This window comes from Denticeps clupeoides, chromosome 2, assembly GCF_900700375.1.
Source record: "Denticeps clupeoides chromosome 2, fDenClu1.1, whole genome shotgun sequence".
Lineage (NCBI taxonomy): Eukaryota > Metazoa > Chordata > Actinopteri > Clupeiformes > Denticipitidae > Denticeps > Denticeps clupeoides.
Window position 1 is genome coordinate 13,068,982 of NC_041708.1, and position 25,757 is coordinate 13,094,738.

The 25,757-nt window shown below is 41.1% G+C and overlaps 2 protein-coding genes across 8 annotated transcripts in view; one reads left to right on the forward strand and one right to left on the reverse strand.

Annotated features, from left to right (window-relative positions):
* Positions 1-12,821, reverse strand: part of dock1 (dedicator of cytokinesis 1) — a 263,022-nt gene extending 250,201 nt beyond the window's left edge. For 2 of the 4 annotated variants that reach the window (XM_028961081.1, XM_028961080.1), the window contains exon 1: positions 12,580-12,821. In XM_028961081.1, the coding sequence (XP_028816914.1) occupies positions 12,580-12,628 (49 nt within the window). In that variant the 5' untranslated portion in view covers positions 12,629-12,821. The remainder of the gene's footprint in view (positions 1-12,579) is intronic. The other 2 variants (XM_028961083.1, XM_028961082.1) reach the window with 1 other exon arrangement.
* Positions 12,822-14,885: 2,064 nt separating this feature from the next.
* The window catches only part of c2h10orf90 (chromosome 2 C10orf90 homolog), a 36,759-nt gene continuing 25,887 nt past the window's right edge, over positions 14,886-25,757 (forward strand). For 3 of the 4 annotated variants that reach the window (XR_003748927.1, XM_028970423.1, XM_028970425.1), the window contains exons 1-3: positions 14,886-15,026; positions 16,419-17,339; positions 19,787-19,859. Coding sequence is in view for 3 of the 4 variants with exons in the window: in XM_028970423.1 (XP_028826256.1) it covers positions 16,632-17,339; positions 19,787-19,859 (781 nt within the window). In the remaining variant the exon portion in view is untranslated. The remainder of the gene's footprint in view (positions 15,027-16,418; positions 17,340-19,786; positions 19,860-25,757) is intronic. The other variant, XM_028970424.1, reaches the window with a different exon arrangement.

A 25,757-nucleotide genomic window follows, 5' to 3' on the forward strand; every position in this document is an offset into this window, starting at 1 on the left:
GGTCAAAGGCAAACCAAGGCTTGGGAGGTATGGAAAGGACCAAGATAAGACTAGAAAGGCCCAGCAAAGTCAAATAAATTATTGGGAGGTTTGGAATGCCCCAGAAGAAAGCCCAACTGTCACAGCTGGCTTTACAATTGTAGACTGTTTGTAACCATTGCCAACTCGAAAGATACTGGCTGAGCATCTGTAGCCAGAAAAAGAAGTACAATGACAGATGTGCGATTACACTCAAAAGTTGCGTCTCCATGATCTTACCTCACACGGATCCTGGGAGTGAACTTAAATCAAGCATCACATTTTAATTAACTGTACATGAAGAAAAAAATCTAAACACTCAAAATAACACAAACACTCAAACTATTGAGGCACACACACAATTACCTTTTGGGTCTTCTTGATGTTTCGATGGCCAAAGATAAGAAAAATGTACAGGAATATAAGCCTGTTGTCTTGTTGCGTATCGCAATAAACAATTGTCTACAATGATTTCCTGTTGCTTAAATTTATTGATCGAATCTTCAGCAAATCCTCCACCACAATACACATACATAACTAATAACTAATATTTAAAATACATTAACTTTGATGAAAAAAATCACAACACTGCTCTAGATTGGAGAACAGCCTCATCCCAAAATGAATGCCCTCTGAACACCATACATATTTTTGCAGCGCTTTGTAGCAGCGTTTGGTTGACACTGTTAATAGGATTGCCGCGGTTTAACATTCATCAATATTTTGGTAGAGATTGATGCCAAGAAAACATTGCATGTAGCATTTATTTGACAATATCCAACTGAATGCTGGTGCTTAACGCTCATGTGGATTCTTTGATTTTCTCCAATGAGGAGAAAAATTTAAATTAATCATAATTTGCCTAAAAATAATACTGGTATATATTTAAGTGAAATCATGATACACAATAAATATATAAACATCTTTAAATCAATATTGCATTAATGCAATCAGCGCGTGAAAAGGCGTGTAGGATGCTCCAAATCAGAATATCTTATTGAAAAACACAGACACGACTTTCTGTCTGCACCAAACATTGTGGTTGGTTAATGGTGTTCACGAAATTTCCACAAATGCCTGCACACTTCTATAGGCCTCTCTCTTCTTCGTCCTGCCTCTCTCCTACTCATTAGCATTTAAAGCTACAGACACCAAAATGGCGCATCCTGGGGAAATCTCATTGTGTGACTGCCTCAAAATGGCTGTCATTCTGCACCAAAGCTGAACTTCGGAAAGAGATATAGTATTAGGGGACTACTAAGCAAAAAATGTCAATTAAATTTGGGACCATTTTAATTCATGTATAGCTACAAAAACCGCGTAAGAAGAGACGTACGGAATAAGTAAATACAGAAAAAAAAAAATTTTTTCATAGTTGCTTCATCAGACACCATAATGCATCGAAATGAGATGAATTATGAATTCAATCCACGTCAATTACAAAAGAGTGTTAATTAATCACACTATCAAGTGGCACCCCAGTCAGTAAACCCCGAGGGAGACATACTGGTTTATCTTACTCAGACAGACAGATAGGACACACATACACACAGATTTCACTTTATCAAGCGCCTAACCAGCATCGTGCACAAACAAAAGGGCACTTCATCAAATGCCAGAAGAAGTGAAAGCCTGTCTCACTCTCTCTTAACCACAGGAACACAGACAGACAGAACGGCCCCACAGCTTTCACCTCCTGCAGGTGGCGACTGAGTCAGTTCACAGCTGAAGGCCATGGGAGGAGACATAAATCTCCATTAGCACACCTCCCCTTTCATGCCCCCTGACACTCATCACCAAGGACAGCAACAGCTTTCAACATCCGGACCTTTCCAACCTTATCAACGGCATGGTACGGCACATTGATTTTATGACACAGCCATTTTACGTTTTTCATAATAAGTACTAAAGCTTAATAGCAGGAAGCATTGTGGCATTTTGAAGTTCATTCAAATCAGGTAATTTTACAACAAACACATATAAATGAAGAACGTTATCTGATTAATAGGCTAACAAAGTGTAAAATGACATCCAGCCCTGACTAACGATAAAATAGAACTGAATCCAGACTCATCCTTCCAACCACTTAATGCGCTAATCCAAAGCAGTGTCGTGGAAGAGCTGAAACCAATCCCAGCAATCTCTGGCCATGAGGCAGGAATAACAGAAACAGCCCAGCTGAATAAATCACAAGAAAATGGCAAAACACAAAAAACACACTGTACAAACTGCACATGTACAAGGATAGATGTTACTAATAAAATGAGTATAGCAATATAGCGATGTTGAGACACTCCCCTCTGTTTCTTCAGCATGTATTTATTTTAGGAGAAGAAACAGATGGGCAGAGGTGTGCTCTTCCACAGCTTCCATCCACATATTAGTACATACAGAAATTGGGGGAAATTCTGACAGGAACAGGTGTGTCGACACAATGCAACAAGAGCAGCAGAAGAAAAGTTTCTAAAAAGCAGCATCTTACGTGATAGGCCGCTCAAATGACCAGATTAATAGTGGTTGTAGCAGGCAGGTCTCAGTTTCAATTGTAAAGAGAGAACTTCATGTTGCAAGTCAGACAGGCCGAGTTGCAGCAAGAAAGCAATTGATGATGAAGCAATGATGTCAGAATAAGCAAAATAGCATTGTCTGGGCTAGTGTTGTCACAGAACCAAAATTTCAGTATTCGGTACCAAAGCCAAACACAAAAACATGAATTGAACAACAAGTTATTTTTATTAATAACAAACAATGATTAAATAAACATGAGTGAATTAAACAAACACTACACACTCTTATTTATAAACTTTTGCATGAATTAAACAAAATATGCCATGACTGAACAATACTTTAATATTATTATAAATAGAACATTAGAAATTAAATAAACTAAATAAATTACAAGTATTGAAATGAACATGTTTACAAAAAATATGTAACCCAAAACTTCACTTGCATGCAGTGTTCTTCAAATTCGTTCGTTATTTATTTTATTTGGCCATTTCCAGATGAGTCAGTCTTAAGCGTCTCAGGCTTACAAACGTCTCAGTACTGAAAACTTGTTCAGATGAACAGTTTCATGCAGCAATGCACAGATACTTCCTGGCAAACTCTGAAATATGAGGTAGTGTACCCCTATTTCTTTTCCACCAGGAAAGTGGTGTGTAATAGTCCACTATTATGTCATGTTTTAAATGAGAGAGGAATAGGAGCATTAAATAGTTAATAACGAACCTTTATTCTGATACTGGCGTTAGCATTAGCTGCGCTTTTGCTAAAGGTTAACTAAGCAAATGGCAATGTTTATTTCAAGAGCTGCCTCATCAGCAGCACTGCCAGCCATGTCTCTGTGCTTTTACAAAAAAGACGCAACTGCACAGCTATATAGCGCAGCTACCTGCTGCGCTATATCAGATAGCGCAGCAAGAACCGGGTTGACCGGGTGCTCGGTACCACCGGTACTTCAGAAAACCTGGTACCGTAACATTTAAATGTTTTAGTACCGACTTGGGACCGAAGTACCGGGTCTTTTGACAAAACAACTCTGGGCCAAAAAAACACCACCAATGGACAGGCTGTAAGAAGTTATTGTGGACTGATGAACAGATTATTTAAATTCATAGTGTTTTTATATGCTAACATGATTATTTGTCACATGTGACACACACAGCACAGCACCAAGTACAGACAGTGAAATGTGGTCTCTGCGTTTAACCCAACCCCTTAGTGAGCAGTGGGCAGCCATGACAGGCTCCCAGGGAACAGTGTGTGGGGACAGTGCTTTGCTCAGTGGCACCTTGGCAGCAACCTTCTGATTACCACTTATACACTAGGCCACCACTGCCCCAGGAGGTCTAGGTGATTATATGATATTAAGCGATGATCCCAATAAAATTCAGCTTGATCTTAGTGATCAGCTTTGAGCAGTTTTCCAAAATAAATCAGGATATAAATAGCAGAAATTAGCATATTTTGTGGAGACATGTGGCTGCCAGACTTCTCAAGTCATCCTGGAAGTTCTGGTAGTCTCCCGCATATTCCCTGATGCCCGAATATTGAATAAAACATCCTGGACACTAGAACAAGCAAACAGGGGCATGCACACGAGACAGCACTGTGTACATTGCACAATTGAGAGAAGCGCAAACACAGACAGAATGCGAGAGAACGTGTGTATGTATGAGTCAATGTGTGTATATGTAGCAAAATAAGCTATAGGTTTCAATATGGCCGGGATTTTATTTAACTTAACTTGAGGACCAAAATTATGGATGATATATTCTTCTATTATGGATGATCTATTCTTCCTGAGGTTAGCCTAGTACAGACAAGGGTGTCATGGTGAAGTCAGATGCTGTCACACAAGAGTCTTAATCAAGCACTCACCACTAATAAACATGCCCCCCCACCCACACACACACACACACACACACACACAAGTGCTGAGTACAGGACACCAGAGGCAACATCTTTGCCATGCAGAGTAGGAATGTATCTGTGACTGAAAGAATTCAGAAACCGTTTCTGTGTGTGTCAGTGTGTGAGAGATAGACGGAAACAAACACAGTAAACCCTGCAATCAGTCTCTTTTGTGTGCCGTCTGCTAATTGGCTGATCCTTTTCATTTGGAAGTTCATTTGGAAGGCGCAGTACAGTATCTGAACAATCATCTCTCATTAAATAAACAGGTCATCCATATTAATGCAGATTAATCAGTATGCTGCAGTACAGGCCAGGAAAGGCCACGAAATTACTCTGTTTCACATTGACAGAGCCTCTGAATTAACCATATGTCCTCAGGGGTGAAACATCACCTCCCTAAACAATAGACTAAAAGCCCCAGGGAGCGCAAAGAGGGGGTGAGGGAGGTGTAATGTGAGAGAAGGAGGGAGGTAAATCAGTCTGCTTGATGTGCACACACCCACACAGGTCTGTGAATGATGAAACCAAAAGAATGGCCTTTGGTGCAAAAAAAAAAAAAAAAAAAAAGTACATTATCTGATGTCCCATTCATTTCCCACACAGACAAAATATAGAACAAAGAACCTGTCATTTGTGATTACAGACTATGAATTCTGTTGTATTTGTCCTATTACGAACCATAAAAAGAAAAACAGTCAGTCAGTTTTAAAGTGAACAACACTACCCTGAGCCCCGCCTTTAACACATTTAATGCGTTGCGTTGGTATGTCCATTACATGTTCCTGCCAAGGATGATGTGGCAAAAACAGGGCCTTATGCTGGTTATGTAAGTAACAGGACAAGTCAGGATGAGTGAGGCAGATCGTTTCAGCCACCCTGCTATAGCTGCATCAATGGCACTCCCCCACAACCAGTCAGAATTTCAATCTATGAATTGTTTATTCAAAGTTTCACCCAATGATAAAAATGAGTTAATCAAGTGATTGGATAAAAGTAATGTGGCATTTTTGTTGGATTAGTGTGCTGACTTTTCTACTCACTGTAAAAATAGCAGATGCAACAGCAGCGCAGAAAATGTTGTAACAATTCCCACCCCGAGGCCAGACTTCAAGAACAGCCCAGGCATGGCATCTCACGATAATTCCAGTTAAGATTGTTTACACTTCCTGCATAGCATACTGTAAAACGTAGTTAAAAAAAAATCTACATATTTGCATCTACATATTTGCGCGGGCATCTACATATCTACATCCCAAAGGTCACTATTAGCATGCTCTACTTTATATGGAGAAACTTACAGCTCAAATATGAAGGACAGAGCTGTTAATCAGGGCAAGCCTCAATAGAGACAACACTGTAGATTTCTCAGATAACCACACACATTCAGGGGTGGCAGGGTAAAAAAAAAAATGATTCAGTCTGATTCAGTCAGGTGGCATTAGTTATCAGCAATTCCCGTAAAATGAACAAATAACATGGGTAAAACAGAGTGAACTAATTTAATAAAAATTGTATTTGACCAATTTAACCTAAACGGTTGGCTTAATTTTACAATCAAATCCTTACATGCAATGCATGTAAAATGGCAAAACATGACATATTACATCATAACTCCTAAATTAACTGCTTCAATTCAGAGGCTGCATGTTTATATCTGACCACAGCATACCCGTGATGACCAATCAGCCTTACACTCCAAGATTTCAGGTCAAGTTAGCACTGTGGGGAGATCTACACCTCCTAAGTGGTCATTAAAATGGCAAAGGTTGTGTCATCTGTACTTACTTTTTGATCGTGTTTTAACATCCATGCAGACAATTTAAGAAGAGTGAGAGCAGGCATTCGCAGTAGGGCATTACAGAGGACACAATTAAATAAAAGCACCTGGCAAGCATCAGACTGAATTTTTTTCATCTGGTGTATGATCTGGATGACTGCTGTTACATTTTAATGTGAGGGAACCAGAGACACTGATTGCCTTTAACAATAGAAAGAATGTGTCACAGGCAGTCCAGAGAACATCAAAGCCAACCAGGCCTGCTACACTACTCACATTCAGGGAGCTGAGAAAATAAAATGATTAATTTAACTGACATTCACCAAAATAAGAATCAGCTTCAAAGGACAAGGAATGAACTATTTCTAATGACGGGTCAAATTTTACTGTAAACTTCTTATAAATGTGTGAGTATCCAAACTATCAAAGATTATTTTATTCTGCACAGTGGCAGAGCTTTGGGGTGCCTGGGGGTGGCTATGGCCACCTCACCCTTAATCCTGTCCACGCTATTGGCCACCCCAAGCCCCACATCACAGCTGCCGCAATTTTTTTTCACTGTGTGGAACCATTCACGCACTGCAACTGCACTTCCAGACACTTTGCGCAATGTTTGGCATATGACAGAAGCCTTGGTGGGATCTACACGTTGCACACAATTCCCCAAATGTTTTCAGAACGTGTGTATTATTCTAGTCCAAAAATCAACTTTTTCTAACTTTGCGGCAAGATCGTTAGGTATACAAAGATAAATTTGAGTCGTAGATCTAGTCAAGACCTACGTTTTGGCATATGGATTACATTGGATCATGCACCATTCTGAAAATGTCAATGGGTGGGGAATATTATTGTATATTTTTTCGGCACTTAATGCACATCAGACCAGAGAGCGCACACTGGCAAGATGTATATCAAACATTAGTAAAATAATTTTTTTAATCCCACTTATTTCAGTTTTTCCACAACTAATTGCATTCAAATTACTGTAGAGCTGTGTAGTTAAGTGTTTATTTTTTATAGAGAGCTATACATAGTCATTACACATTAGAAGTATGTTTTTAGTCTCATATTTCATACTTTGGGAGAAACAAGCAGCGTAACTGAAAGTCTCACAAGCGAAAATAAGCGAAATTAATCAAAAACCTCTTTTTTTTTTTTTTTTTTACATTTCAACGCCGTATTTTTGTTTAATATTAGGAAAGTTTTGTTTACAAATTTTGCCACAAATCTGATTCCATATTTTTTTGCAGTTTGTGGTGTCAGGTGAGTGCGGACTGAACACAGACAATTTTGGTGTTCATTGTAGCAAATCAAAGAGTTCACAGCTCTGAAGATGACGCCTAGCTCTAGCGCTAATTTATGTGGGTTCATCATGGACAACAAGTGTTTTATGGGGCAATGGAATGCCTAGCGGGTAAGGAAACGGACCCGTAATCACTAAGATAATGGGTTAAAAGCAGAGGACACATTTCATTGTGTGCACCATGTGATGTGCTGTGTTTCACAATGACAATCAATTCAAATATATAATTTAAATGTTTACATCACTAATCAGATATGGTCCACTCCCACAATTGCAAAAATAAAAATGCTTAAGTCATTGCATTGTTTATGATGTTGTCAAATTAATACATATATTGGTCTATACATAAACACACACACTTCACTCCTTAACCTGGTACACAGCAAAGAAAGATCTCCCTTTCACTCTCTGCATCTCTATTCCAACCCCCTCAATCCGATCCCGTTCTTTTTATCACATTCCCAGCAGCTCTACTGCCAGTTAAAGACCCCCTGTGTCTCTCTTTTTTGTCTCCCTCAATCAGTCCATCTCTTCACTCCCTCGCTCCCCTTCCCCCTCCAGAACAGGTGCTAAATTATGTAACATTGCTACCAAAGTGCCATGCAGCAATTCCCAAGATAGAAAGTGTAGGAAGAAAAACAAATGCTCTAAAGAACACAAAACAAAAAGTCTTTCCCCTTGATTCTGTAATAATTAATACAAAAATGCATCAAGCGTGTACAAGTGTGTCCTTGTCTCACCTGTTTCAAAGTATCAGTTCATCAAAACACAAGGGAAGTGGAACTGTCTCTGAGAAACACTGAGATAATCAGTGGGACTAATATTTCTTGATCAAGTGGTTGGGATAAATATAAGCCAGAATTGTTCAACATTTTCAGCCACGTAGTATATAAAGAAGAAATAAAAAAGTACCATGGTACTACATATTGGTAACATCTATAAATCAACTGAGTAATCAGAGGTCTATGCAGTTACGCTTGGGATGGAAACTATAACATCATGTCACTTAACACATAATCTATACTATATTAATCAGAATCATGTTTATTGGTGCATACACAAAGAACTTTGTTCAGGTCGTTGGTGTCTCTCAAGTAACACAGTACAATACAATAAATAAAATATACAGTAGATAGCAATATATATCATCAATATATTCTGGATTGTTACAACCCAAAATGATTTCTTTTTAAAAATTGCAATGCATATTCAATGCTTTGGACTGGAGAAAGTAAAATTTTGCTAACGATCTGTGTGCATAAGAGATATGCATAGCAGCACAATGGAAGAGAAGAGAAAAAAACAGTGGGCAGAGAGCCCAAGCGGCCGTTGAAGGGGTTGGCCTGAATGAAACAGCATGGGAGCTTCTGCAGTAGCTTGGGGCTTACCCATTTTTTTTGGCCTTCACTCCCCCTTCTGAAACGATAGCAACAGGCCCACACACACCAAAGCTGCCCATGCAACACATTCCTCTGAGACAATGCCGGGACTTTTTTCGCTTGTCCGTCACCCCTAATTACAGAACAGGTCTGGGGGGTGGGGCAGGGCAATGGTAAGTGTCATTGTCCTAGCTAGAGTCAGAGCTTGGGCTCTGCAGCAGCTGCAGAAACATGGAAGCTAAGACAGGAAGTGACATTTCCTTATCTGGGGCTAGGAATGGGGAGGGTGCGCTGAAACATGCCAGGAGCCCCATAGGCTTCCTTCCACAGTCACCAAAATATGTGGCTCTGTAAACCACACAGACACTGCATTGCTCCAGCAAATTCTGATGAAGGGTTTGCTCATCCAACACTGGGTGGTTACCAAAAAAAAGAGAATAGGATAAAACACATACCAAAAAGAAGAGATGTTTACAATGCCAGTCTCCTCAGAGATAAAAATGCTTCCAGACAACATCTCACTAATGTTCCTAAGGGAACCACCACCAAAACACAGCAAGAGTCTCTCATTTTAACATAGAGAGGTGGTACTTTACACAAAACACAAAAAAAGAAGGGAATTTGAATAAATTCATCAAACAACTGAAGGAAGCCTGCAGTGAGGGATAAAAAGAAACAATGGCTCTCTCAGGCTCCTCTGCATGTTTGAGTCCTGAAACTTTTATCTCTGCCAAGGCTGTCTTTAAATGACAACTAGAGATGCACCAGATAATGGTCCAATAATGACTCAAATAACTGTATAATGGTAACAGAACCAGTCGGTCAATATAAGCAAAACTCTGTGGTGGGTATCCAACATCTAGAACTCCACAGAACGCTGCAGCAATTAGCAGCTAACCATTCTGCGTTTGGACATACTGCTCAGGGATCAAATTTGGCTGAATTTCAAAAACCTGTTAGGAGCACGCTTGACAGTGAATCAGTTTCAGAAACCAAATATATAGATTTTGACTCATTATTTGCATGAAATTCACATTAGTTACATGTAAATGGTTTACAAAAGCAAACAGTAAATGTCCAAGCACTTTGTTGAACATTGATGAAATGTGATATCATATTTCATTTGTTCTTTATACTTTTGATATTCAAACTGATGACTACATGAATGTTATTGATCACTACACAATATTTCAGTTTTGAGCCAACAGCGGGAAACCAGAAAGGGCAAAAGGTGGAGGTAGGGTTTTTTTTTTCTAAAAATCCTTCAGCCCAAGTTGGATGTTTACCATTCAATGGCAGAAAGAAGACACAATTGGAGGAGACAGGAAAGCACAATGCCGCACACAGCTTGCTCAGACTCAGCTGGCCTATGGGATCAAAATGCACAGCATTATTTATGCCTGAACATAAGAGCGTGGTCTCACATAAAGATTATAAATACAGGTCCACTAGCTGTGGATTCTGCAGTGTCTGAGGCACATAATGGTGGGTGGAGGTGATGGGTATCCAGTGTGGGATCACACAAATTGACTGAATAAAATAGTCAAATCCAGATTTTATATTTTTTTTGCAAATAACCCTAAAATCAGACTCTGAGTGCATTATTACTTATTCATGCAGGATGGGCTCTGGCAGCTGTGACCCTGATCTTGAATCAGTAGTTATGGATAGAGAGTGATTGAATTTAATTGTATTTTAATGTACAAAAACAGTTACTCCTCATATTTTCAACACATGAATAATAAAACTTATTTCCAGGGTACATTGTGCCACCCTAATTTGATCCTTAATCTCAACCCCTTTTAAGATTTATTTGTCATTCATAATTTCCCCAGGTTCAGCAACATCTGCAGACTGATTGAAAAATTGAACTCAACACCAAGACAAAACGTTTTACAACAAAGTGCCTTCTAAAGTGAAGTGATTGTCACATGTGATACACAGCAGCACAGCACACGATACACACAGTGAAATTTGCGGTGCTTTGCTCAGTGGCACCTCAGTGGCACCTTGGTGGATCGGCAACCTTCTGATTACAGGGCCGCTTCCTTAACCGCCAGGCCACCACTGCCCCTACAAACTCTACAAAGTTACTTCTAATAGACACTCTCTTTATGGAACAAGCAACCATTCTCAACCCTTCCTCAAAGTCCCAGTCAGCCTCGGAGGATCAGAGGTAGTGTTAAAGCTACAGAGCCTCATGTGAAAAAGAATCAAGAGTCAGAGCTAAAAATCAGGACACTCTCCTCACAACCACTTTTTACCAAGCCGACCAGTGTTCCAAAGCAACCCAGCCTAGGTACATGTAGGTAGGCTGCTTCTTCTTTCCCTGGACAGCAGAGTTAAAGCGATACAGTGACTGACGCCAATTTCACTGGGCCGACCGGGCACCCTCATCTGCCAAAAGCCAATTACTTCTCTAATTAATGAAACCAATGGGCTCAATAGGTCTCTCAACTGTGCCAGAAAGTACTAATTAGGGGTCGACCGAGAGGTTGGACGGCTCCCGCATGTGCCTAGGCTAAGGTTCCCAGGTGGCATACAGACCTCAGGGATCACAACAGGACAATCGATGGTGACTTTCCAAGAAACAAGGAGTTTGTCAGCAAAGGTGGGACATGCAGGACCTTTGCTACAGGGATAGAAGTATGCTGAAGGTAAAAATGCAGGGCGTCATTTCTGCGTTTTACCATAAACTGATTTCCAAGCAGTCTCGAGTGTGACAGACCTTGCATCATAATAACATTATGGGTTGTGCTGTGCAGTGTGCTGTATTAAGTTGGAGTTTATAGGACGATGGATATAACCATTGCATGTGCAAAGCCTGATGTCTGGCATCGCTAGGCAACAGATTTAGTGGTTTCCATGTGGTCACAGGACAGTTTTTTTAAACCAGATTCTTTTAACATCCCATCACACACTATAAATAAAATCTTGTTAAACAGCATGGGGGTTATTCATAGAATGCATTACACAACAACGACAAAAAGTACAACAAACCTATGAATAATACAACAAACAAGAAAAAAGTAATAAATAAATAAATAAAAACCTAAAACAAAAATAATAAATCAACGTGTATATGAGTGTGTATGTAATATAGACGCACACACACAAGAGAGATCCGTTCCCTCTTCCTGCGCCTTTTTGTTTCCCACAAAACAATAAGATCCAGTAACACCTGGACTGTCCCTGCGCAGCATGCCACGACCCAAATAAACCCAACCTCAACACACTTGAGAAGAATCAGAAGCGGCACCAATCTTTCGATGTACAGATTCCGACTGTCTCGTTCCTGATAATAATGACGATAAATAAGGACTGTAGGGTTTACTAGACTTCACGGCGCCGCGGGAAGTGCTCCCGAGCATCGGACAACGAATCCGTCGAGGTTCTTTTTTGTGTTGTTGTCGTCGTCATAATTATTAGAATTATTGAGCGGTAACTGAAGAGCGGTGTGGTTATTCTGTGTCGCCACAACAACTGTTGTTCAGGCGCAATCAGAGCCGCCCGCTGCAGCGCAGGCCCGGGCGCGCAGGAAACACTGGGAAGTCGGACAAGGCGCGCCTCTCCATTCCCGGTCCTCCGCACAGCGTGGATCGGAGTGAAATGCCGAGTGTGGTAGTCGTGGTGGTTTAAAAGAGCAAAAAAAAAAAAGCTGGGGGAGTTGCAGGCTCACTCACCGACGCCGTACTTTTCCTTCTTGGTGGGGACCCAGCGAGTCATCCTCATGGGCAAACTTTTCTGCGCCACAGCCGACTCTGGTTTCGCAGTTCCTGCACTTTTTTTCCGCCTCGGGATTATTAAAAATATTTATATATATGTATATATATATAGAATTCTCTCGGCGCTCACTGTTGATGTGCAGAGCCGCCTCCAGCCGCCATTTTCCGCCAATAACTGGATGGTCCGCAAGGGGGTAGAGTGCAGCGAAAGGAAACTTTTTTTTTTTTTTTTTTTTTAGGGGGTGTCATGTGGTTCCTGCGTCACCGGACGGTACCAGAAACTCCGGGAAAACTTAGGATAACACAACTCCTGACGCGGATCCTCTATTCTAACGTTTAATTAACGTATAAAGTATACATGGGCAACGTTGTGTTACCTGTTATGAGTTTGTTACTGAAAATATGATTATTATTTTGAATATTGTTGTTCAAGTGTCAATGGTTTGGGACTAAATGTCACAAAAGAGCCCAAAGCAACATTGTCAAAATGCCGTTCTGATTTGTTTTTCTTTGTATATATGTGTGAAAAGTGAATGTGAAGTGATTGTCGTTGTGATACACTGCAGCACAGTACCTTGGTGAGCAGTGGGCAGCCATGACAGGCAAACTTCTGATTAAGGGGCGCTTAAGTGGTTAATTAAGAGCAGACAAAACTACAGGATCAGAACCAAGCACTTGCAGCAAAATAACAATATTAACCATAATAATAAAGAATTATTAGAAACGATATATTAGTAACATTACCCTGTCACTATGATGTATTGTTGCTTTTCATTGTTTAATTAAATTATATATATGTGTGTGTATATATATATATATATATATGTTCAAAGTATGTGGTTTAGTAACATTTAACAATAAAAATGTAACTTTTTAATCCTGCCATTCTCCATTCTCTCAACACTTGACAGGCTAATCTACAAAGCGGTAGGTTCAAATCTGTGTTGATGCAAGGGGACTGTCTTGTAATGTTTGATATAAGCAGCTCTCTGTGAAAAGGGATGATAGGCTCCACCACCAAACATTTAGCAAACACCAAAAAGTTTGCACAAAAGAGAAATATTCATACCAAGACAACTGTACAGCCTTTAATTACTTTCACTCAGTCCTACAGTGCTTTTGTTATGTTTTATTATAGGAACGACATCAATTTGTGAGATGGTTTTATTACCCTGCCATTATGGCACTGGACTGTCTTTTATAGGTTGTTTTGTTTACAATGCCACACTCATGGCCGGATTTCTCCTCATGGAGCAATAAATCTGAGCTGTAGCAAACTGTACCTGATGTGTGATATTGCTGACAAATGTCATACGTTTTTTTCCCTCAATGCTGTATTTGAGGAAGAAATTTATATTCATGGCCAGTTTACACCTAGCAGAGGTACCTTCTTGAACAATTAATGATCATTGCACCATACAATATTTCCTTAACTGAAACACTGAAGTTCCTGAACTATTGGCTAGTCTAGCCAGTCATCTTCATGACCTAAAGACAGCCTGGACTTTTCCTTTGTTTCCTTTCTAGCAGAGGGGGGTGATTATCTTATATGCAGAATGATGTCCAGTGATCTACCATTCTATGGGCTTTAGGTGCAGCCTTACATTATTTATGGTGGTTTTTAAGGGCATCTGAGAACTACTGGGATGTTGCGGGCTTAAGCTAAAAAGCTCTTGGAGGGTGAATTTACATGTTTATTGTCTCATTAATCTAGGCCTACAAAGACAGAAAAACCACCAAGAGAGGGAGCTATTGCCTCGACAAGGCCCTATGTCAATACTGTGCTTTGGAGAGCTGTCATTGACTCTCATTGAATTCATTTCCACATTGTGACAAACCATTGTGGTTTTCCCAGTCCATCTGTAAAAAAAATATACCATTCTAATTAGACTAAGTACTTGCAAATATCTCTAGCTGCTACATAGTCGTTTGGGTTACAAAGACTGCTGAAGATTCTTAAATCAGTCATCCTCACCATTTCAGACATGTTTTAACTAGTTACATTATCACATTATGTTAAAATACAACATAAAATTCCCACCCTAACACAATCAATAAAGATAAATATTTTGTATTTGTATCAGTTAGCCCCCAATGCTAAAACCTAGTCCATTCTTCAGCTGCACATCCCTCCCAGCACTATTTATTTTCATTTGTATCAACATTTGGAACATCATGTGGGTCACCGCAGGAGCACAGAAGAACAAGACAAGGTACTTATCCAGCCAGTCACATATCCTATTCATCACACAGTCCCTAGAATCACATGCACTGGATAGGCGCTCGCGGGATGGCAGTGCTTGGCCTGCCACTAACCACGAGTTTGCCCCCGAGGAGTCAACATTGTGAAGAGATGTGGGACAAAGGGCTACACTCAGAGCTGATCTCAGCACTGACCGGCTGAGGTAAGCGTTCCGAACTACTGCCAATATCTGCTCTGTGCTTGCTGGTTATTATTAAACAATAATAAAAATGCATGCAACAACTCAAATCTGGGCCAGTATATTTTTAATTATTGCAACAGGCTTTATCTAATAATCTTGTGGATTATAATCTTGTGGACCACACTTAGTTTACTGAGTGTTGTTACAGGTTAAGTACAACATATTGTACATATTTGTGTAGGTATGTGCATCAAAATAAAGTCGTACCAATAATTTTTTCAAGTGCAATCAAGTACTGTATGACATATTTTGGGTTAAATATGGTATTTCTACAAAAAAGAAGTCTTCTTAAGAATTTTAAATGTACACTTTCACTAATTCTGGTTATTTAGCTATGCTTGTTTATTGTCAAGTGTGAGACGAGGGTGGGAAAGAGATGTAATAGTATGCAAGCATGAATGCACTAAAGACATCAAGAGATAATTTTTTTCATGTGCTGCTTAACTGAATTTGGGTCTGCCATTTTGCGTTGCTTGTGTGTGAATAAGAACTTTTCATAAGAAAGCACCAGTCAATCGAATCCATTATATGTTGGACAATCAGTCGGGTTTATTGCAGGTTAAGTTGCAGGTTATGTTGCTGCTAGTGAGAAACAATGATTTGTTGCCACCACTGTAGCAAAAAATATTAAATTCATTGCAGCCTTTTTGACATCCCTGATATATACTTATTTCCAGCATACTGTTTTGAGGGAGTGACATTGTGGAAAGTTTGAAGGAAATTGTTTCAGAATCTGCTGGAGGTCATGATGCTCCTGGATTTATAAAGTTGGTATAGTTTATTTGCATTCGAGACCTTATGAGGAAATAAAATAAATAATAACAGTCAATAGTTTATTGTCATAAAAAACTCTCCTTGGGTCTGAGAGAAAAAGCAGTTGTTACACCAAATCAAACTAATTGTGGATATGTGACTGTGGTAGCTAAATAGCTATTAATTATGGAATATTCATGTGGAGAAAATTAGCCTTGAGTTCTTGAGAATCCTTTTGTAAATGACCTTGAACAGTAGTGTGTATGAAAATAAAGCAGGTTTGTAGACTTTCTGTACTTTGTGGTTGGAGTTCAAGAAATGCTATATAAGGCCAATGACCCAAAATGTCATGGGTTTTGTCGTGAGGGCAGAAAACGCAGAAGAATAATACAGACACACACATCATTCGCTCCCATGATGGATGTTCAGCCACTCTGTAAATCCTTTGTTCACTGAAGGCGACTCCCAGTAGTGTTCATGCCCGGCTGGAGACGGCACTACCAATAACGCCTCTATCTGACAGGGAGAGATGTAATTCTACACAACTACAAAGGGCAGATGTAGGGACACTGACGTTCTTTTCACTTTTTTTGCCTTCAGGATCTGCTCAAGTGATAGATATTAGAAAACTTCACATTCCTTTTTATTTGGTGTTTTTTTTCTGACAAGGCCATAATTCCTCTGGCTTCGGAGATTTCAGTGTTTATCCATTTCTGGCATTTTGGGTGGTTTCCACAGCACCAGGACCAAAGTGCTTCTCCTAACCACCCAATCACCCACCCCCACGCCGAGAGTCGTGTGTCGGAGGCCACAATGAAGTGTGTGAAACCTGAGAGCGGTTGCAACGGCTACGTCCGCAGTAGACGGCTGTCACCCGAATGCTATCAAGAAGGAGTCGATCAGGACTTAACCCTCACTGAGCACATGGACCAACCCTCTGGATGGAGGAGGGGAGATGTGGATTTAAGTCATTGGACAGATCTGAACGAAGAGACTTTGAAGAGAGAAGCCCAGTACAGACAGCCCACGTGCCAAGGCCTAAGACCAGCAAGCTGCACCGAGGGTGGAGGTAAACTGGACACCTGGCTGCAGCAGCTTAACAAGATGTGGAGGCGACGTCATTCTGGTGGCGGAAGTATGGATGACCGTGATATCTGCGTTCATATGCCACCTTTCTCAGACAGAACCATGTCCATGCCTGTCCTACACAATGAAGCAATGGTGCCTGCAGGACCTTCCTACCACCATCCCACTCGCCACAGTAAGGACTTCACCTCCGGAAAAAGCCACAGCCTGACTGAGACGCCTCCGGGCAGCACCGAAGCACTTTGGTCTATGGAGAGTTCAGGCAGCACAGAGATGGTCCACATCACAAAAACGCATAGGGTGGAGCAGCCTCGTATCTGCTCCCTGACCCCAGTTAGGATTGGTTGGCTGCCTGTGCAGAGGAGGCTTATGGTGAATGAAATCCCACGCAATGGCAATCATCTTCAAAGCGATGTTCAAGATGGTACCTGCAAGGTAAAATTCTTAATTACGCAATCAATCAAACAATCTGCTAAAAATTAAATCACATTCTATGAAACCAAATTGTGGTTATTTCTGGGTACAACACTATTTTGTCAGTGATTGTTATTTATCTAGTGCAGCAACCAGTTCTATAGATATGAATGCGTGAGAGTCTGCACTGTATACTGCACTGCAATGTAAGTGCTGCAGCCGGTCATTTCTAAGAATGACTTATTATGATCAAAAGATACTACAATAAAAAAACGCTAAAAATAAAATACATTTTCCATAGTCACACGTGAGCTGCAGTGTAAGGATGAACAAGCCATGGGTGGTTGACCTGATCTAGTTTTAGTCAAGGAAAGTGTGATTGTAAGTGTCAAGTGCCCCTCTAATATCATCTTCTATAATCATCTATATATACTCTTCTATAATCATGAGCAAGACACATTCAGGGTCTGTCCTTATAAGTAGTGATTGTATGTCACCCTGTGTCATGACACACTCACTGTGGTTCTAAAACCTGTGGGTGCAGCAGAAAACAGGAGGACCCAAGCGCATATAAGTTCACACACGTTTGTTTTAACATTGGACAAACCAACACATAAGACTCTACTTTGGGAAAAGGGGATATGAAAACGGGAACACTCGCACCATACACTCCTCCTGGAAACACAAAAGTGAAAAACATCAACTCAAAACATTGAGTGTCTATCCCCCTGCGTATCTCCTCACCCTGACAAAGATTGATCTCAGAACCCGGAACACTGGTGCAGGAACACCTTTATAGTGCTTTGCACAAGTGCAGGGAATCCTGGGTGGCAGTGTTCCAGGAATTAGTGTCAGGTTATGTCAGGCTTTGTTATGAAACCCTGGTTAAGTGGCTTCAAAAATGTTTAATTTTAGGCCACTAAGTTCATTCTGCTAACATAACATTATGTACCATATTATATAGAACCATATAATATACAACATTAACTGAGAAAAAGAATGTCATCTCAAACTTAAGTTGCTTTGGATAAGCATCTGATAAATTAATATATCATAAACAATATAAACTATGTTCATCTGTGCTTCTTGTTTCAGTTTCTTCATAATAATGCAATAATATTTTGTGCAAAAGCTGGCCCTCATTATTTACTACACTCTTAATGTGATCTAAATTTTTATGCAACAATGCAATTGAATTTATTACTATGCAGTGTGTACTGCCCTAGCATTAATGTGGAAAACGCTTAAAAGAATGACAGACCTCCATGGAGTGCTGTTTGTTTACATGCTATGTGAGCCATGTGACTGAGACACACACAAAAAGCCAATACTGTTGTCATATTCTTTTTGCAGCTCAAGTAATGTGTGTTGCCAAAGTCCCTGCAGGTCTCCATTGACTGCAATATCCCTGTTTCCTAATATAAAAGCAGATTTGACCGTATTTGCTACTGTATCTGCAGAGAAAGGCCACTGGCCAATCAAAATGTATTACTGAATCCTAAAAGAGAGAAATAAAAAAATGGCCCCCCTGCCAAGTTTTAATAAGGGGATGGGACTATCATTGCATACTGGCGGTCCTCCACAAACTTTTCAAGTGGCTCGGAGAGTGGGGGAGAAAGACTGAGATGTTCCCAGAATAGCTGTTGAATCGACAGTTTTACAGTAATCTTGGGGTAATGTTATAAGTAGTGTCTGACTTAGTCTCTTTGAACACTTAAAAAGGGTTCGTAACATGCATGATTGTTTTAATAAAATGCACTACAAGTTTAACAACAGCTCTGTAAAAACATTAATCCAAAATAGTTTCACATTAATTCGAATATTATGTGCTATTCCATCATTCCACTCATTTTCAGACCATTGAATTGGAACTTATTTGTTCACAGTTGTGTTTTTTCACCAGCACGTCTTCAAAAAATGCGACTCTGTCCCATTAATAGTACCCTTTGCAACACTGACTCATGTGCGCTGGCATGTAGGGCACTTCATATAGGGCACCCTTCTCAATTGTCAGAATACATGAGATTTAAACAATTAGAAGGGGACATTATAGACACTCCACATACACATACCAAACTCCAGAGTCCCAACATGACATGTGGATGACGTCTGCTCAGGGTCTGCCTGAAGGACCTGTCAGTCCTTCAGAGTTAACACAAACAATGGTTTGGTATTCTTTTCACTTGTTTTAGATGAGATTTTCTTCCAACCAAATAGACTATGTGTTAAAATATTCTGTGGAAGTTTTTTTTTAACTCACAGAATTTTTTTTTAACTCACAATATCATTGGGGAGTCATGAAAATAATTGGTTATGCTGTCAATCCCTGGCATGCAGTGAATGTGATTGAGTGAAAAATGATTATTAAGTAACTGAGTATCCTCAGTGAAGTCCATAGCTTTGATGTAAATGATTTTGAAGGCTAACAATCTCAGTTTAATTTTTTTAATAACTTTTTTTTTCTAAAGGTGAAGCTGAAACCTCCTATCACTCCCATACTCAACAGATATCAAGGGAAAATCAATGGCTTTGGGCCTTCAGGTAGGCATTTGTCTTTTATTATTATTTTAGAACAATTAATATGTCTGATTTATTGTACTATACAATGGTGCCCATAAAAGAAATTGTCACAGTTCCGGCACTGGTGAAGATGGAGGAGGACGCATTCGCCTGCATTTGTACATGTAAAAGGGGGATTTAACATGGATGAATAGTAACAGAGACATACCGCATACAATGACCTGACAAAGACATGATACATACAGGGCAGTTTTATACATACATTTACAGCATTTATCAGATGCCCTTATCCACTTACAATTAGTTACAGTAGTTACAGGGACAGTCCCCCTGGAGCAATTTAGCGTTAAGTGTCTTGCTCAGGGACACGATGGTAGTACGTTGGATTTGAACCTGGGTCTTCTGGTTCATAGGTGAGTGTGTTACCCACTAGGCTACTACCACCACAACAGGTGCACACACTCAGGAATCAAGGGATCACAGCAAATCTGTTTCAGAAAAAATAACATTTTACGTTTTTACAAATTACTACAGTAGCTAAAAAGGCACAAATTAGATGACAGGTTTCCCCTCTAGTTCGCTTCTTCCTTCCGTTCTCTGCCCCCCCCTGCTAAACAACCAAAATGAGCGGGAGACTTGTAGGAAGCAGCAAATCTCTGTCTTCAAAATCTTAGCAACTGATGAGATATTTAACAATGAAAAAATGCACCTGCATTTGTACAGTCAATGGGGGACTAGTCCATTGTACTTCTCACAGGTTCAGTCTTGTAGAGAAGTGCTTTTTTCTCTATCCCACAAGCACCACTCTCAGCCTGCCTGTTGCATAGAGCCTACTAGAAGATCCAAACACAAAGCCTCACCCCATCTTTCAACTCTGCACTCAACAGTTTCATGTACTGATATATACATATATTTTTTGTAATGATTATTCTCTTTCCACCCCAGCAGTTCACAAAGGCAAAAATTAATGATTTGAGAAGCATCCTTTTTTCATCTATGCCAACCTTTTTTAAATTTTTTGTTTTAAGATAGTGAGAAGTGTTATTCTTAGGTTTGAATATATTTGATAAATGCCATCCATTGAATGTAAATGTTTCTAGTTATAATCCAATGAAGAATATTTGGTTTTATTTTTGTATTTTCCCCCCTGTCAAGTGGTTTGTGTGCCTCAGTGACCCTAATCTCATCATTCAGGTGGGACACCCAAGTTGGACAGGTGTTAGGATAGAGGCCTGACAAAATGAAATCCAGTTATCTTGAGCACCCCAATCACCCATTTGACCTCTCAGGCGGCCTTGAACGCAAAACATGTTTTTTTCCTGCTTTTCCGTGTTTTCCTGACCCCCTTTGGTGACCTTGCCTCAACTTCTGTGTCACTAACGGCTACCCACAGGGAGCTGCAGAGTTCTATGTCTGCACATAAGTAAAACGTACTTTTTAAACTTTGAACACGATTAGTGGGCAGCCCATAGGACCTATCAAAGCAAATAATATGTCATATTGTGCGGAGAGGCCAGCCTGTTTTTTATGTGCATTGCATGGGGTTACATTGGCAGCCTCAACCATAACACGTTTTTTCCTTTTTCTCAGTTTTCTGGGTTTGACCGTAGTCTCATGTTTCCAGTAGTTTGTGCTCCCCTGTTTACATTGTTCCATCATTCTACATTTCGTTTGTGGTTATTTTATGTATTTAATCGTCTATTTTAATACATTCCTGACATAATGGTTACAACAAGATGTATGCCAGTATATTGATTGATTAATTCATTTTCCCATCCCAAATTGAATAAACGCGACTGAAATTTGAGACCATGTCCTGATGTGTTGTGAGCATTTTTTTTTATTATTTAAACTGGATTGGCATGAATATGACAATTTTTTTGGTTCCACCGGAATTTTTTTATACACATTTCACTCTGAATTACAATATGCTGTCACGACTACGGGCTTACGGGGGAAGGAAGCGCAGAGGTGTGACATGCTGGGAAGGGGGGTTTTATTATAAAACAAACAATAAACACAAATAAAGAATGTCACGGTGGCCGAAAACAATTTAACTTAAATAAAGAACATAAACTAACCCGCAGGCATGTGGCGATTGCCAGAACTCAAAAACATAAAGACATTCACTCGGGGAAGTCAAGTTCAGAATGAGTTCACGAAAATGCCGGAGATTTCGAAGGAGCGGAAGTCTCTGGCATTTATGCGCCACAGGTGTTGAGCCCAGCTGCAGTCAATCCTGACATATGCATTAAGAAACCAGATCGAAACAAATTCAAATTTTATTTGTCACATACACAGTCATACACGGCATGATATGCAATAAAAATATGTGTAACAGGGAGGGTGAAGGTGTGCAAATGGGAAAAGTAAAAGTATAAAGTGAGAAAAGAATTGTGCAAGGTAAAAAGAGTTAAAAGTTTGTGCAAGGATTTGAGTCCAGAAGTGAGTGAAAGTGAAAGTGCTGGAGTGTATTGGAGTTCTATGAAGTGTTGTTTTTGTTGAGAGCTCAAATAGCCTGTGGGAAGAAGCTCCTCTTCATTCTCTCTGTATCGGACTTCAGGGGGCAAAAGCGCTGCCCTGATCGCAGCAGAGAGAACAGTCCATTGTTGGGGTGGCTGATTGATTGAAGGTCAGGGAGCTTGGTACAGATGATGTGTTCTGCTGATCAAACCACACTCTGTAAGGCTCGCCTGTCCTGAATGGTGCTGTTCCACGTTGAGATGTTACCCATCAGGATGCTCTCTGTGGTGCAGGAATAGTGTGGAGTGTGGTGCAGAAGTTCCTGAGCACCTTGGAGGGCAGTCTAAAGTCTCTCAGGCATCTGAGGTGGCAGAGACACTGCCAGAACTTTTTCACCACGGTGTTGATGTGACAGGACCATGACAGGTCCTGCGTGATGTGAACACCGCGGTATTGGAAGCTGTCCACTCTCTCCACTGGGCTCCTGTTTATGACAGGGGTCTGGTGGGTCCTTTCCTGCTTGGTACTAAAGTCCACTATTAGCTCCTTTGTCTTGCTGACGTTCAGGTGGAGATTGTTCCGCTGGCAGCAATTCTCCAGATTTCCAATCTCCTCCAGGTAGGCCGTCTCGTCATTGTCGGAGATCAGGCCCATCATGACCTGTGTCGTCAGCAAACTTAATGATGATGGTGGAGTTTGTAGTGGCTGTAGAGTAGTGGGTGTACAGAGAGTACAGCAGGGGGCTCAAAACACAGCCCTGGGGGGGGGTCCAGTGCTGAGAGTGATGCTGGCTGAGACATGTCCACCCATCCTTACTGCCTGTGGCCTCCCAGTTAGGAAGTTGGAGATCCACTGACACAGAGATGATGTGCACCAGCTTGATGGTGAGTGTGGAAGGGATTATCGTGTTAAATGCTGAACTGTAGTAAATAAAAAGCATTTTAACATATTTTCCCTTCCAAGTGTCCAGGTGGGTGAGTGCTGTGTGGATGAAATGGGAGATGGCGTCGTCTGACCAGCCATTCAAAGCACTTCATCACTACTGTGGTGAGTGCTACAGGGCGGTTGTCGTTGAGGGAGGCAGGATGGGGTTTCTTTGGGACCGGAACAATGATGGACTCCTTGAAGCATGTGGGGATCACTGACTGAGATAAACAGAGGTTGAATATCTCTGTGAACACAGGTGTTAGCTGGTCTTCGCAAGCTCTGAGGATTCTCCTCGAGATGCCGTCTTTAGCTGCAGCCTCGAAGCGAGCATAAAATGTGTTCAGATCTTCTGCCAGAGACACGTCCGCGTTCGTTACCGGATGTGGGTGCTTTATAATCCGTGATTGTTCTTAGTCCGTGCCACAGGCTCCGAGAGTCACTCTGTTCGAGTTGTGAATCTAGTTTCTTGCCATACCACTGCTTCGACTCCGCTTTCTTGACATTGTATGACGCAGCCTTATACGGTTCCATGTCCCCGGAAGCAAGCGTCGCGGATGGTTTTATCCACCCATGGCTTCTGATTGGGAAACCTTCTGACGATTGTTTTCTGCACGGTATCGTCCGTTAGTTTCCCAATTAAACTCACAACCGCTCCATAAAACATGTTGATGTTCTCATAGCTGTTTCCGAACATGTCCCAGTCTGTGACATCCAGTGCTTCCTGAAGAGCGGCCACCGATTGGTCCATCCAGCGTGACACCTCCCTCTGAACCGGAACTTCCTGTTTGAGCCTTTGTTTGTATTTAGGCATGAAGAAGATGGCGATGTGGTCCGATTTTCCAAACAGTGGACAAGATTATGCCTTGTAACTTAATTGTTGTGTAACAGTGGTCCAATGTCCTGTCACCCCTGGTGGGGCAGGTGACGTGCTGATGAAAGTTTGGCGCTGTGCGTGTGAGTGCCTCATGCAGCTTGCATAGGGCAGTGTCCGTGTCCACTTTCGGTGGAATGTAAGCAGTGCTGATGATGACTAATGTGAACTCCCGAGGAAGATTAAAAAAAAAAGACATTTGATGGTCAGTAGTTCCAGGTTGGGTGTGCAGGAGCGTGCAAGAGGAACAATGCTCACGCTGTTGCACCAGCTGTTGTTTACCATCAAGCTCTTGCCAGTTCCCCTTGACTCCCCCGAGTACCGTGTCCTGTCCATGCGGTGAACGGAGAAGAACTCGGCCGGCTGGATGGAATGGGTTCAGCCATGTCTCGGTGAAGAAGAGGAAGCTGCAGTCCCGAATGTCTCTCTGGAACTTGACCCTGGCCCTGAGGTCATTGAGCTTGTTCTCCAGTGACTGGACATTGGCGAGCAGGATGCTAGGCAGAGGTGTGCGCTGTGCAGTGTGCACGGGCTCTCAGCCTGTTCCTGACACTGTCTCGTTTCCTCCGGGGACCTCCGCTTTGCATCACGTCCTTTGTTGTTCCTCGAGATCTCACTCAGCTGGGATCCAGAGCAGTTAAAAACCTCGAATTTTGAGTGCATTGTATATTAATAGAAACAAGGGTGTCTCTATTGTACCTAATGCGCTCAATGGTGGTGAATTTGCCAGTGAAGGGTTGTTAAAAATAAGCTTAAAAGACAAAAACAATGTTAGCAAGGTCAGAGCAGTCGCGGCGCCATTTTGGAAAACAGGGCCTATGCGTGTGCTCAACATACACTACAACCTCCATTATTAAAAAATATTCCTACATTGCAGCAAAAACAATAAGCCAGGAGGTCAACGTTACATCACAAAAATAAATCTGTTACAAATAGAGCAAAGTAGAATAAAGCAATGTGGATTTGAGTAGAGACACATAACAGAACTGTGCATGAATAATTCTTGTCAAAAGAAGAGCAAGGCATGCACCCAGATTCTTCTCAGTCCTGGCTTCTAACATCTCAGTGGTGGAACCAGGGATGGTTTTTCATATATGAGAGGGCAGACAGTAATGTGAAGGGGGCACATGGTGAACGTGAACTGATTGTCATTGTGAAACACTGCACAAACGAGTCCTCTGCATTTAACCCATAACCCTTAGTGAGCAGTGGGCAATCATGAAAGGTGAGCAGTGTGTGGGAACGGTACTTTGCTCAGTGGCAACTCGGTGGCAACTTGGCAGTTCAGGATTCGAACCGGCAAACTTCTGATCTCAACTGCTAGACCAACTGGGTGATGTGCAGACATAGAACTCTGCAGCTCCCTGTGGGTAGCTGTTAGTGACACAGAAGTTGAGGCAAGGTCACCAAAGGGGGTCAGGAAAACACGAAAAGCAGGAAAAAAACATGTTTTGCATTCAAGGCCGCCTGAGAGGTCAAGCTGTCATTATTTTTCAGTCACCTTTTCAGCTCATAATGTGGCTCCTACCAGAGCACGCACACCAGCTAGCTATCGATAATTGTACTCTATTGTGTAAGGTGTGCTATTACTTTTATAAGCAATCAGAGTGGGCGTGGCCAAGTTATAAACGCTCAAACAGCGTCAAATCCCAATAGGA